General features: G+C 40.7%; 1 protein-coding gene across 5 annotated transcripts in view; it reads right to left on the bottom strand.

Annotated features, from left to right (window-relative positions):
* Window positions 1-14,277, bottom strand: part of BAZ1A (bromodomain adjacent to zinc finger domain 1A) — a 77,788-nt gene that overhangs the window by 51,374 nt on the left and 12,137 nt on the right. For 4 of the 5 annotated variants that reach the window (XM_075613881.1, XM_075613879.1, XM_075613882.1 and 1 more), the window contains 3 exons: window positions 10,124-10,258; window positions 2,192-2,293; window positions 691-778 (listed from right to left, as the gene is read on the bottom strand). In XM_075613881.1, coding sequence (XP_075469996.1) covers window positions 691-778; window positions 2,192-2,293; window positions 10,124-10,258 — 325 coding nt within the window. The remainder of the gene's footprint in view (window positions 1-690; window positions 779-2,191; window positions 2,294-10,123; window positions 10,259-14,277) is intronic. The other variant, XM_075613883.1, reaches the window with a different exon arrangement.

The raw sequence follows: 14,277 nt of genomic DNA on the forward strand, positions 1-14,277 counted from the left end.
GAGTTTTATATTTTTTGATATCACTATCTAGTGCGCGGTTTTTCTTTTCCCTTTTGTACTGCTTTAAAATGAAGATGGAAGAATTATATATTATTCTAAAAAGATGTGAATTAACTTATCAACATTTGTTGATGGAGTTAACCTTCTCTGTCTACAATGTTAAGAGCTAAGGAAGGTTAAAGTTTGCCAAGCATGTAAAATGTTGCTATTAAAAAGAAATGTACAAAAGACGTGTGGATCTCATTCTTAAATGAAAAAAACAAGTGGTGTATAGCAGTGGCACTCAATCAAGGTTCCATGTAAGATAATGGTGCCTCAGATTCACCCAAAGAGTTATCCATGCAAATCAAGGTGTGATCTTGGTTTAGTCTAAAAGAACTATTGTGATTTAAAAAAATAATAAACAGAATCGACAATGAAATTACTTAGTTACTACTAAGTTTAACTAATTTGGAAGGGGCTGTAATGAACTAAACTATTGCTATACAGGGGAGTTCAAGAAATACTGGTGTAGTGCATCCTCAGAATATTTGCAACTATTCAGATGGTGAGCAGGGTTAGTTTTACAAAGACATGTTCTTCTTTTACTCCTGTGCACCTGTAAAAAAAAACCTGCTGACCTCATTCACCAAAGCTATTCAACAGTACAGTACTCAAAATCCCAACCCAGCTCCATGAAAATATCAATACCATAGGCTTTATAATGCCATCTTGAGGTTCACAGTGCAGCCTTAGGAAGAGTTTCAGTCTATCGCGAGAAAACAGGGCGGGTTTTCGACTAGTAAGAAGAAGAAAAAATTAAAATGGAACAATGCATTTCATTAAATGGGCTCTGAGTAACACAAAACACGAAGTTGGTGCTGGGTAAATGATCACAATATTACAAGTTAAACTGTGGTTAAACTACAGACCAGAATTCTACGGAACATGCCAACGAGCAGTGTGTCCCTTTTTACTTCCTATTTATATTAAACTCTGCATGCTGCTGTCCACCATTTATACAGCAAAGCCTAGATTAAGAAAGTACAAAAAGCAGAAAAATCCCACCCAAGGACAGCTATTTTATCCTTTTGATTTCATCAGCTTGTATTCACGTCTGCTCGTTTGCATATTATTACCTAAAATCTTTGTCTGACATTTAATGACATGTAACAATTGAAAGTGGTTTGGGGACATGTGGAAGACAGAAACACACTCAACAGAGAAATAAAGCACTTAAAATAATTTCCAGGCATGCCATTGATTCTATCAGACATTTTCAAGTCAATCTGTACTATCCTCATATCTGCCTTAGCAGAGATCAAATTTGCAATACCAGATACACAAATACATGGTGTTATGCATGAACAGGCAGAACAAAAAGGCAACTACTTTCCTTTGCGCTTTTCAAAAAGTAATGAAGGTATGTCTTTGGTACACTGCCGTGGCTTTCAGGCTGCGTTAAGGAAGAGCTACAGCTTGAAACAGTTGCTAGCTGCTAAGCCTGTGCAACCCCAAGTGATGTGATTTTTATGGAAGCGAGATTATATGTATGTATCAGTCAGTTTTAAATGAAATAATAATAATAATAATAATAATAATAATAATAATAATAAATGTGTGCTTTCCTCAGATTAGTGTGTTAGTGCTGTCTCTCTTCTGGTCTCAATTAACCAACAAAGAATTCTTTATATATTAAATTAGTGTAGAGAGTTTTCGAAACAGATAAATCTTTCTTTCCTGTATACAGAGGGAAGGAAGCACGTGTATTGTATGGGGGAGGGGGGTGGAGACCATCTTGTGTGTCAGGCTTGGAAAGCTCCATTTACTATAATTTTATCTATAAGGAACTCATGTTGGTTCATTAAAACATTGTATGCTCTACCTATGACATATGTAGAAAGTAATAACATTAACGAAGCATTGCCATGTGTATTCCAAGATCAGTTACTTGTTTAATGTATACCCAACAGGTACCCAAGCTAAACATAGGATAACTATGCATAATATTTCAACTGTAGAAAAAATGCAACCCAATTAATGTCGTTTGACATAATTAAATCAATTTTATAATACTTATAACAGTAAGATTAAAAGTAGACAATACTGTACATTATTTACTATAAAAATTATGCCAGTGAGAATACAGACAATTCAACACATACAGGATAAAATACACTTGTACCTAACAAAGCTACATGTAGCAACATACCTTAGTTGAGATGATTTAACAGTAACCGATTCATATAGCTCCTTTTTAATTGGCTTAACTTTGTATTTGAATAAAGATGGATGAATGGCCTCTTTTTTCTTCCTGAAAGGGAAACAAATAAATGTATACTATACCTTTCCTTAAAATTAAAACATAAAAAGGACACAGTAATTCACTAGATCTCAGCACTAAATGGTCAGTTCTGTTCCTGAAAACGTTTTGTATTATTTGGAAAAAGACAATTAACATATGACAAGATTATGACAATTACACATGTTTAACCTCAAACAGAACCAATTTTGTGACAAATTAAGACATTAAAGCAGCAATCCCTAAAAAAAAAAATTTAAAAAAATGAGCCAACAGAGTGCCATTGCAATGAAATCTAGGTTATGGATTCCTTTGTAGAAAAATCAGACTCTATAAGGATTTTTAAATAGCCTTTATTATTCGATGTGAACACAGTAAGCTGAAACATGGAAGGGGTATTATCCTACAACTACTCGTGTGATATCAATCTGTTATTAACAGGAGACTTCACTCAACAGTGTAACTTTTTTTTTTAGCGATTTAAGTGGCTTGCCAATAAGAAGCAGCAGTTGATGACATTGGGGCTATTTATCCATAGGACCCACCAGATTTGACGGCTGTTTTGTGTCCGCTGGAGGGAGCACCGACACTGGTAATTACACAGGTAAGTAACTTTGGAACTAGGGATTCCCCAGACACTAAAATAACAGTTCAACTCCAGAGGACCCCCAGGCTGCACTGGGCTCTGGGGGTAACATCCATTTTGACCTCCCAGACATCAACTGCACATATCTCTTTAATGAAGCATTGGATTTAAAAAATAAATATATCTCCTGAAAGGGCAAGCAGATCTTTTCCAGTAAATGTTAAACAAAAAATAAGCAAAAAAAAAAAAACAAGTAATCAGTGCAGACTGTTGCATTGATAAGTTAAACGTAGCCAAATGACACTTAAAGAAAATACATTTGACAAGTACGAGTCAGTCACACTTGAAGTAAGAAGTTTATGTATTTGCATCCTGGTCAAATACTTTTTTCTTTCGCAAGTCCGCTTAATTCAAGCAGATCAGCTACTTATGTTCCTAGGTTTGACTTATGATGGCTTTATAGTTAGTAGGCCTATACAAAACAATGTACAAAACAAAGACAACAATTTCACCTCTAGTTTTGAGGCCTAACAAGTCTCATCAAATAGCGTAAATTACAATACCCCAGTTACTTTTTTAATGTCTGGCTAAAGCCAGGTACCTGGTTCACATTGCATAGGCAGCAACCAACCTCGCACGGATGACACACAAAATCTGTGAGTAGGTTTACTGGCTATACACGTCTTAAAACCAGGCTGTGCTGAAAAGCTATATAATGTGGCAGGCATATGCTTATAGGGCTCCATGTTAAAATGGATACACAAGTTGAAATGGTAGACAAAAAATAGGTGCGCTCAATTCTATAGGTGAGGTGTGGTGAATTAACTACTGAGGGTAGAATACGTGAAAAACATAACTTACAACCGGTAAGGTAATGAGGGGGTTAGCCCCTCATGCTACCCTCCCGCAAGGCCTAAACACCACTTAGGGCAACTACCACCTTCACCCACCCCCTGTACCAACAACAGGAATGGGTAAAAGTGCTATTAACCAAAGATGGCCAATAGCGCTTCTCCCCATTCCAAAAAAAAAAAAAAAAAAATTTACAGTACAATACAGAAATACAACCCCCCCCCCAACCCCACCAGTACAGAAATGGGCAAAATTACTATTATCCAGATATGAATAGTGCATTTTCCCATTACAAATAAAACCAGCCAGCATACAGTAAATCAAAGTTGCACTTAACCCTGCCAGGATGAAGGCAGTCCTCGTCACCGTCCTTGTCCTCTGTTGGCAGCAACATTACAATAAAAAAAATAAAAACCAATGGCCACTAACCCCTTAACGGTTAGGCTGCGTTTATACACAAAAACGCCCGCGGTGTCGCCAGTAGCGACACCGCGTGGCGCAAATACAAGTTTACTAAATACGTGAAAACTTCTTATACCTATTGCGACGGTCTCCCCGCTTCCTACTGCAAAGCATGAGACAGTTGAAGCGTTTTCAAAACTTGTTTTCAGGTTGCGACTGCCGCGTCATGTGACGCAGCCGTCCAATCAAAAAAAACAGATTTCAGCCAGCAGTCACGTGCGCAGAAGAATGTGCTTGTGCACGTTGCTCTGCGACGGCACAGATGCGCGCCCCCCCTGCAGTTTAGCTGTATAATCGCAGCCTTAGTAACCGTTACAGAAATGAAGGGTTAACCCTCCCTTCCCCAATACCCACCGGGAGGCCTAACCACCTACCCTCTACCCATTGATTTGCACAGTAATACATCATGCCCATATAATATGGGCATGATTTACCACTCTGACAATCAATGGGCAAGCTTAAAAAAAAAAAAAAAAAAAACACTAACACCCAAACACCAAAAAAAAAACAATAGAATTCAATACAAATTTAAAAAAAAAAAAAAACAACAAGATTTAAACAAACCAATCAACAATAAAATCGTATCAATGAAATAAAAACAAGCATTGGCCAAAAGAATGATTTTTTTGGTTGTCCAATGACTGCCAATGTGTTTATTTATGCCCCTTTAGGGCTATAGATAAATACAGTGACAAGCAATGCATTTTTTGGCCAATGTGTGTTTTTATTTAATTGATTTGTTTAAATCTTGTGTTTTTTTGTTGATTTTTTTAAAAATTCTTTTTTATTTTTGGTGTTTGTTTTAATTCATGTGTTTTTTTGACGTTTGCTTTTTTGGCTAGGTTGTCCATTGACTGCCATAGTGTCAAATCATGCCCATATTATATGGGCATGGTTTAACACTGTGCCAATCAATTGGTTTATTGGCATTTCTAATGTATTATTTTAAGTTGTGTTTTATTTTGTACGTTATTTGTTTTTAGCGTGCCCATTTATTGCTATAGTGGCAAAGCATGCTCATATTATATGGGCATGCTTTAACACTGCCAATCAATGGGTAGCGGTAGTTGCTCTAAGGTGATTAAGGGGCTAGGGACAATTACTTTGTATTTTTTATTGTACTGTTCCTGCCCATGGATGACATGGACGCGTAGGACGGCGATGAGGACAGCCTTCATCCTGGCAGGGGAAAGAACAACTTTTATTTACGTTATGCTGGCTGGGTAATGTTTTATTCTTAATGGACAAATGCACTATTATCCATATCGGGATAAAAGTAATTTAACCCATTACTGTATGTGTTAAAGGGGGGGAGGGGGTGGAGGTTGTGTATTGGTAGGCAGTCGGTATTTTAATGTTTATTGGGGGTAGCGGGGAGGGTTAACCCCTTCATTACCATCGCTATGGTAATGAAGGGGATAACTACTCCTGCAACTTTCCCGGTAGGCCTAACCACCCACCCTGGGCCAAGAACCCCCTTCATTCACCCCTTCTGCCCCTAAAACCAGCTGTGCCTTAACCCATTCATTGATGTTTAAATTCCCCCGCATCACAGGAGATACAGGCACCCCATACGGGGGCTTATAAAACTCAGGAAGCAGGGAGTCCCTGGGGCTGAAATTAATGCTCCGGAAACCATCTGCTCCCATACACTTAGACTGCGCATATAGTGCCTGGCGACGTCGCGCCAAAACAAAAATCAATTGAATCCGTCGCATGCGCTTACAGTAAGTGCGACGGATCAACGGAGCGACCAAAAATTTTGATTTTTTTTAGAGACAGTTGCCACATGACTGTCTTTAAACCAACAACAGTGCAATTTCCTCCTCCTTTGTGACGTCACTGGCCTTGTCGCCAGCGACATCGCTTAAAACTAAAGTATAACTTTCACCAGTGGTGACGGCGACATCGGTGCGTCGCCGGCACTATAAAACGCGGCCTTGGTTAAAATCACATTAAAGCAGCTTCATTACCTTAACGGCTAGCCACTTCAGTAATGACGTTGTTATTATTTATTACTAGTGTGCGGGAGCAGGGGTTCTCCTGAGCTGAACCGCATTGATTTCAGTCTGGGGGACCCCGTACTTCCCAAGATACAGGCCCTGTTATGGGGTGCCAGTATCTCCTGCCGGTCACGACGCAGAGGATGTAAAAATAAAAATGTCGGGGATACCGGCACCCCATAACAGGGCCTGTACCTTGGGAAGTAGGGGGTCACCGAGGCTGAAATCATTGCGGTTCAGCTCAAGCGACCCCCTGCTCCCGTACACTGGTATTCAAATTTATATTTAAACTGCACGATCGCCTGTAAGAGCCATGCATGGACACTTAGCGTCTCCATGCAGCTCTTCCAGACGGCAGTTTAAACAATCAGTTGCCGATCGATAGGACTTACTGTATAGCGCAATAGCACTTAGAAAAAACAGTTTTGACCCACATGTTTTATAGCACGATAAAACAATGCAAAGTCGATCGTCAGTACACTGATGTGATCACTGTTTAGTTCATAGGTCCCTTAAGCCTCGTTCAAGGTGCTGGCTTCGGGGGCAGGGCGTGCTGACGTGCGTGCTGCCGTGAGCAACAAAGTATTCAAATTGAATACTTGTTGTCAGGGTAGCTACTGCCCTGCCTCCGAAGCCAGGAGTTGCCGCTGACGACAGCTTCAGTAAACGAAAATTTCGTTTACTGCAGCTGAAGCAGCGTTACAAGGACCAAGGCAGCCAATGAAATCATTCTTCAGAATGATTTCAAGGCTGCAACACCTCATCCCTGCTCTCTGTCTGTGGCCGGGAGGATTAGGATGTGACGTCAAAGACACGCCCACTGAACGACAGAACGCCCAGGCTGTCGGCAGGGGATGATCGGACGTCTCCTACACCATCAACGCGCGCACTCGCGGACGCGCGCCCTCCATATGCCAAAGCAGGCACCCTGAACGAGCCCTTAGAGTGCCAGAAGACCACCAGCCCTGTAGCACCACTGGATTTCAAGCCCTCAATTACATAGTCACAGACCGGGCACCTAAGCGGTGAATAGAAGTGGAAGACACTCCCCTACGGCAATTGCCATTCCATCGGAGCGTTGAATGCAATCTCCACCTAGAAAACAAGCAATTCTAGCATGGTGTACCCAGTATGTCTTGGGTCCCTAAAGAGCCAGGCCTTGTGACGTGCAAGGTACGTCTTGTGGGATACAAAGGGATCAAATACATCACAGCGCGCACTTTCAAAAATTCATTTTTGAGGGAACTGAACATAAATGGATGCCCACTACAGGTCTGAGGATCAATTCGTAAAGGGGACAATGATGAGGAACGATAAGGCAGACCAAACGTAAAACCCACTCTACGCTTCAGGGTCCAGTGTTAAGACTCTTAAAAATATGTTCCTGTAAGAATAATTGATTATTTTTTTTAATCTTCTGATAAGGGAGTATTGCAGAATTCAAGGATATCAGCTATTTATGTTTGTTTGATGGCACCATAATTACTTTGCAAATAAAAGGAAGAAAGCCAACAATTTTGAATGAAGTTACAAACTGTACAACCTCTACAACACATTTGTTTACTGCAAAATGTTCAACAAATAATTTGACACAATACATATACACATACAGTATATACATATAAAAATGTAACCTATGAAACATGCCATTGTTAACTTTTATTCTAGGCATCACTGCACCTTTGCAAATGCAAACTCTGATTTTCCCCAAGACCTTCTGTAACTATCCCCATATTGTTCACAAGTCATCAGTGCAAAGTGTCTTTAAATACGGACGCCAACAGACGTCAAAATGACCCTTACTGTAGCTTCAATGTCAAGGACTGATCAATCTTGAGCCGTTTTTTTTCTGTTTTTTTTTTTAAATATCTCTTAGCTGAATTAGGGGGGCTCCCAATTGCAGAGCACTACATTGGTAGGTCAAAAGTAGCCAGTGTCTAGGTTTGCTCTGGTGGCCAGTAGAAAAGCTGTGATATCGGTAGAGGACGTTTTCTATTGGTGACACCGGCTGACATGTTTGTATTTTTGTACCACTTTTGACATGAAAAAAATTACAAAAATCTCATGGACCTGGGTGTTCCTGACAGGTCTAGGGGACCAACGCTCCTTGTTTCAGGCAAGCTGAATTTTTTTTTTTAATTTAAAACAAAGTACCCATAAAGGGGTGCTGCTTTTGACACCCGTTTTTTAACGTTGAAAAATGTTATAGGTACATTATCATCATTAATAATCCATAATATCAAACCACTAAAAAAAGAAAAGGGTGCCAGTTTTTACACAATTCTAGGTGTATTAAACAGGCAAAAAGGTTATACTGTATAAAACAATGCATAAGGTATGCGAGGGGAAGGGTGGGGGGACATTTCTCCTGAATTCCCCTGGTGCTGTGTGACTAAAAAAAAAACTAATTTGAGACCTCACATGTGGCTGGTATTGTAATCAAAAGCATCAATTTCATACACAGTGAGGATGGTGCCATTTGGGGGAATATTGCATGGACATCTCCACCGATTTCAGTGCGAGTTTACATGGCACAGTGCTTCAATTGTAATACTGTAACTCCACAAAATGGTACATAAATAGGCTTACGTTTTTAAAATCTTTACCTGTCTTTTGGTGATAAGAATGTCAGTCCTTACACGGTTTAATTCTTTGTTTGCATAGTAATTATAGTATATACAATCCATTAAATAACAGTAAGTATTCATTAGTCAAACAGAAAAACACGATTTAAAAGTAAATGTTTAGTTTAAGGTGGATTGAAGCTTTAAATAAGCCAATGACATTAATACGATGTTTAAGCTGTACAGTGCTTAAAACAAAGTACGTGAAAAGGCATGGTTCTGACATGCCAGAAGTCCTTATGATATACCAGGTAGGTTATAGGCACTTGTTCGTGTTGAAAGGGGTTATCAGGCTGACTGCTCTGGCAGAGCGGCCAGCCCGTTAGAAATGGAAGTGCAACCCTCTCTCTACTTTCAGCATCCAGGAACATCATATGATTGCCCCAGGGGGGGGGGGGGGTGACCACATGACCCAGAAATGTCAGACACGCTGGGACTCAAAGCATTTTGTTGCTGACCTGCTACATGTACATGTCCTTTTAAGAAGTTGCATGTAGTGTTTATTCTATGATATGCCTTCAATTTAAAAATAGAAAGAGAATTACATCCTAAAAACAGCCATTAAGAATGGAAATTATGTTTTATTGCAACACATCTTGCTACACAACTGGCAGATCGGAAATATTTGTCCCAACTAGCTCGTCAATTTTCCCATCTGCAAAAAAATGATGAATGTATGATCTTTTCTTGCCACTTCCTACTCCATTCGGATCAACTATATTTAGGTCTCCTCGCTAAAGAATTGCATCAGTTTTCCTCAGAGAAATAATCACTGAAATAAAACAGCTACAGTATTTCTTTGATATAAGCTACTCCAGTTATTTGCCCATTAACAAGTGACTATAGCTATTGCCCTTTATTGAAGCAGCAATCCCCCCCCCCCCCCCAGAAGCCGATAGCCGTTTAACTCCTATAATGAACGTATCTTGCAACAACGAAAAGCTAAACAAAACCAGGATTTTCCCAATCTCTAGTTTATGAGTTTACCTAAACGGAGCATTACATTTGAAATATTAGCAAAAAAAAGCTAAAAAATAAAATGACAATCAGGGTGGATTGCTGGTCTTAACCCCCTTATTACCCTTGGGAAGTACACTAGACATCATAGCATAATGTTTGTTTTATAGGGTAGATTGTAATCAGAGGACCATAATCTGCAGAGAAGGGGAGAGCACTCCCTTCAAATCACCTCCACATGAACAGAAAGTACCAGAGGGGTCATAGGCACCGCAGGAGTTAATCTCTCCCCAAAATGTAACCCATTAACAAATTATTGTATTTGTTCCATACAATTTAGCGTGGATTCTGCTCTTACCAATCATGTTGGGCATCTTGAGGAGACTCTTCGTCACTGTCGCTGATGACGATGGTGTCTTCGTGGCTGCTGTGACCATTTGCCATCCCATTTTGCTGTGGAGGAGCTTTGACTTCCAGAACCATGCACTCCAATCTGACACACAAAGACTAAATCAGTAATTTAGAATCTTTTCTGATAATCCCAGCATCCCAAGACATGCTGGTATTGCTTGAAAGCACGCTTCCAAAGCAACAAAGGATAGGTGGTTATAATGCTTTATGTGCCATTTCTCACTTTATTTCAGCTACTGTATTGTTCCCAAACATGATAAATTGTAGGAATAGTAAAAAAAAAAGCCAACATTCATTAAAGCTGCAGTTCAGTCAATATCCTGCATGTGTGTTTTTTTTAATAAATCAGTTCTGTAGTAAGAAAAAATACTTTTAGCATTTTCTGTTTTTAAAAAAACAACTTTGAAAGACCAATTTTCTTGTATTCTATTTTAACAGCCATTTGCTAAGGCACTGCCCCTTCATGTCCTGTCACAAGCCCTGGCACACCCCTCTGTCAGCCCTGCCCTCCATCTAGCACTTGTCAGTTCAGGATTGCTCATGAATATTCATGAGCTTCCACTGCCAGTCAAGCAGATTATAAACAAATGCCAGCTTTTAATATGTCACCAAATTTCGACCTATCAATACATGGAAAACGAATTGAGCTGCAGCTATACAGTTCTTTAGGTAATTAGAGATTGCACACATGAAACTATTGAAGTACAAAAAACAAATGTAAAAAAAAAAAAAGACTGAACTGCAGCTTTAAACTGCCTTTACAGGTTACAAATAGTGCTATGCAACCTTAAAATGTTTACAAAATGAAATATGAAGCAAAATGTAGGTGTTCTTATTTTATACACAGGCTTTCCACTTTTTGTCCCCAGTATGCAACTAAAGAGCCTGCTTGTAATGAGAAATAGGAAGTTTATAAATAAAGTTGTAGGTTTATTTTACAGCAAATTTAGAACTAATAAATAATTATGCAGCACTGACGGCTATACATTGCGGGTGGGTATGGCATTAGGTTCTTTACCAAACAGCTATGGGTTTTTTGTTTTTGTTTTTTCGAAAACAGGATTTGTAGGTTTTCAGACATCCCGATTTCTGTTCAGATATTCCACTAAACATCTTCTCACATCCAGTAAAAGTAGGTTCCTTTCCTTCTTCGGATGTGGACACAGTGAAGGCAGTACAATCTCCTGGGTTTAAGAAGGATAACACCTTTGGACGGAACTTAGGAATCGTCCTTAGAATCATCTTATCTTTGTGGATTGACATTTAGGTATCTTTTATTGAATGGGCCTGTATTTCACGACTCGTCTGGCAAAGTCACTGCGATTAAGAATACATTTATCTTCTCTCGGCCTGGTGCCACTGCCCCTGAAACGGCCAGTGTGGTTCTCAGCTGACTGGTGTCTGTGGTAAGCATTGTCCATGCCATGACGGCATTTATGAAGGAGCTAAATACTAGTATGTTTCTTTTCTGGGGGTGAAGGGGGACCTCTGTAGTGACCTCAAATTTCTGTCCCACTCCCTTAAGACCTCTGTCTACACTTGACTCTTATGCAGCCTTACCCATAAGCCCTAACCCTTTAATTTTTTTTTTTAAGGCAGCTTTAAATTGAAAGTGCTTCACTTGGTTTTCTCCTCAAATCTCAAGAATTTTTGCAGAGCGTAGCATATGGGAATATGCAGGTATGCTTCCTTTAAGTCGATTGCCACCCTAAAATCCTCTAGATTTAATATGTTGAGGACAGATTTTATTATGAAATGTTTTTGGCCTGAACACTCCTGATGCTTTTGGAATCATGAACATGGAGTATGTTTGTTCTTTTCTTGATGGTAGTACCGTACAGATCACTCCATCCGCCTTGAATTTTTGCAATGCGTATCTCAGTATTTCCTTTTTGGACATACTTGTGAAGGGATGATGATGATGATGATGATGAACCTTCTTGCAGGCTTTCCTGTGAATTCTATTTAATATCCTCCATCAGCTGATGGACCCAGCTATCTGTTATCCGCTGCCATGGTTTAGCAAAATGTCAGTCCTCCACCTATTTGTTGACCGCCGGTTGGAAATGTGCTTCTCGGTCAGAAAGATGTTGAGCTTGGGACACCCATTGATCTTCTCCTGATCTGGTCCTGGAGGAAGACGACTGCCGTCTGAAGTTCTTGAATGATCTGTATTTTTTTCTGAGAAGGCCGTAGGCCAGTAAAATATGATACGTGGGTTTTTGTAGCTCTTCTGTCTTGGGGTAAGGCTCTTCCCTTGTCATCTGCCAACTTGTCCACCAGTATTTCCAATTCCGCTCCAAATGAGCCTTAGAATGGCATGGAACAAAGTTTGTTCTTAGAAGTGGCGCCTGCTATCCAAGTTTTGAGATATAATGCCCTGCGGACCACTGTTGAAGAAACCATGCATTTAATGGTTAGGCGGATGGACTACATGGGACGCAATGTCAGATTAGCCAGCTGCAGCACTCTCAGCCGTGGCATCTCAGCAGTGCTGCGGGGGGTTGGGTGGTCCTGGGGATGCTGATTAAACATCACTGTACCAGCCGCCAAAGAGGTAAGCAATTTAGTCACCCTTGAATAGGCAAACCAGCCTCACGTGATAGCTGGCCCCTTCCTGTGGCTTTTGTGCATAGAATAGGGTGCTCGTGACCCCCTTCTCCCCAGGTAACCCCCTCTTAGGAGGTTACCTGTTGGTCTGAGACCCCCTAAGGGAGTTTCATAAAAATAGGACTCTAATCCTAGCAAGATCCTATCACCAGGGAGGAGAGGGGGAGAAAAAAAACACAATACTGCACATGTTAGGCCTCATTCAGGGTGTCAGCTGCAGGACTCGGAGGGAGGGCGGGAGGCAGGCAGTGCGGGAGTTTGCTGGCCGATCTGTGTTTATCCCCCAGCAGACTTTTCAGCGTTGGGGAGGGGGCGGGGTTACACACGGCAGGGTAAGTATCCAAGTTGCAGTCATGAAATCATTCTGAAGAATGATTTCATTGGCTGCCTTGGTCCCTGTGACGCTGCTGCAGCTCCAAAAAACGAAATTTTCGTTTATTGAAACTGTAGTCAGCTTCAACTCCTGGCTTCGGAGACAGGGCGGTTGCTACCCTGAAAACCAGTATTCAAATTGAATACTTTGTTTCTCACGGCAGCACGCACGGCAGCACGCACGGCAGCACGGCAGCACGCCCTCCCTCCGAAGCCAGCACCCTGAACGAGGCCTAAAGGGGGAGGTGCCCTATATGCTGTAGGGCAGGTGCAAGCTTTTTCCTGTACTACCTCAGTAGGTGGAGTCTTTAATCCATGATGCTGCCAGATGGACAGAGAGAAAAAAAGGATTTCCGAGGAGTCCAAATGTTTGATGCTAGGGGTAAATGTGATTGCTTTTAATAAGGGTCAAGCCAGCCATTACCCCTACCTGTCAATAATACATTTGTATCATGTATCTGTCTGATAGATATAGATAGATAATGTAGCCTGGTTCTAGAACTTCAGTGACCAGGGGTTAATGTGTTCAGATGAAAATGTTGCTAGTTGTATGTGACCTTTCCATGTAACTATTTATATGTAACTAAAGTAATGTTGTATTTCAACCCACCAATCAGGGGCTGGGTCATATTGAAGACGCCTGGCTGCAACTCTATTATTGTAACCTTGTTGTGGCATGGGGTTTAAAAAGGTGGGGAGGGAGACCCTAGTTCTATGTCCCTGGCTGTTGCAGATGTAGAGTTCCAGCGGTCCAAGGCCTGAAAACCAGTCCCTGTAGGCACTGTGTGGGAAAAGATTCTCACTGAGGTCTCTGCAACTTCTCCTACAGGGTATTTCCCAGTTACCCCAGTTGGGAGTGTGTGTTGTCTGTTTATGCATAGTTGTGGATACCTTTTTTTCCAATAAATTAAATTTTATCAACTCTGTTGTTCTGTCAGGTAAATTGATCCCTGGTATGATAAACCTGGTCTCCGTGAAAATATCAATATCTGCAGAATCTGAATTTCAAGAGGGAGAAGACAGAACCATCTTTCTAGATTTGAAGACACGGTCTGGACATGTCGGTGCCAAAATATATGAGGCAACCGAGGGACATGGAAATTATGACCCTACAGGCAT

Source organism: Ascaphus truei, chromosome 9, assembly GCF_040206685.1.
Source record: "Ascaphus truei isolate aAscTru1 chromosome 9, aAscTru1.hap1, whole genome shotgun sequence".
In the NCBI taxonomy this organism is placed as follows: Eukaryota; Metazoa; Chordata; class Amphibia; order Anura; family Ascaphidae; genus Ascaphus; species Ascaphus truei.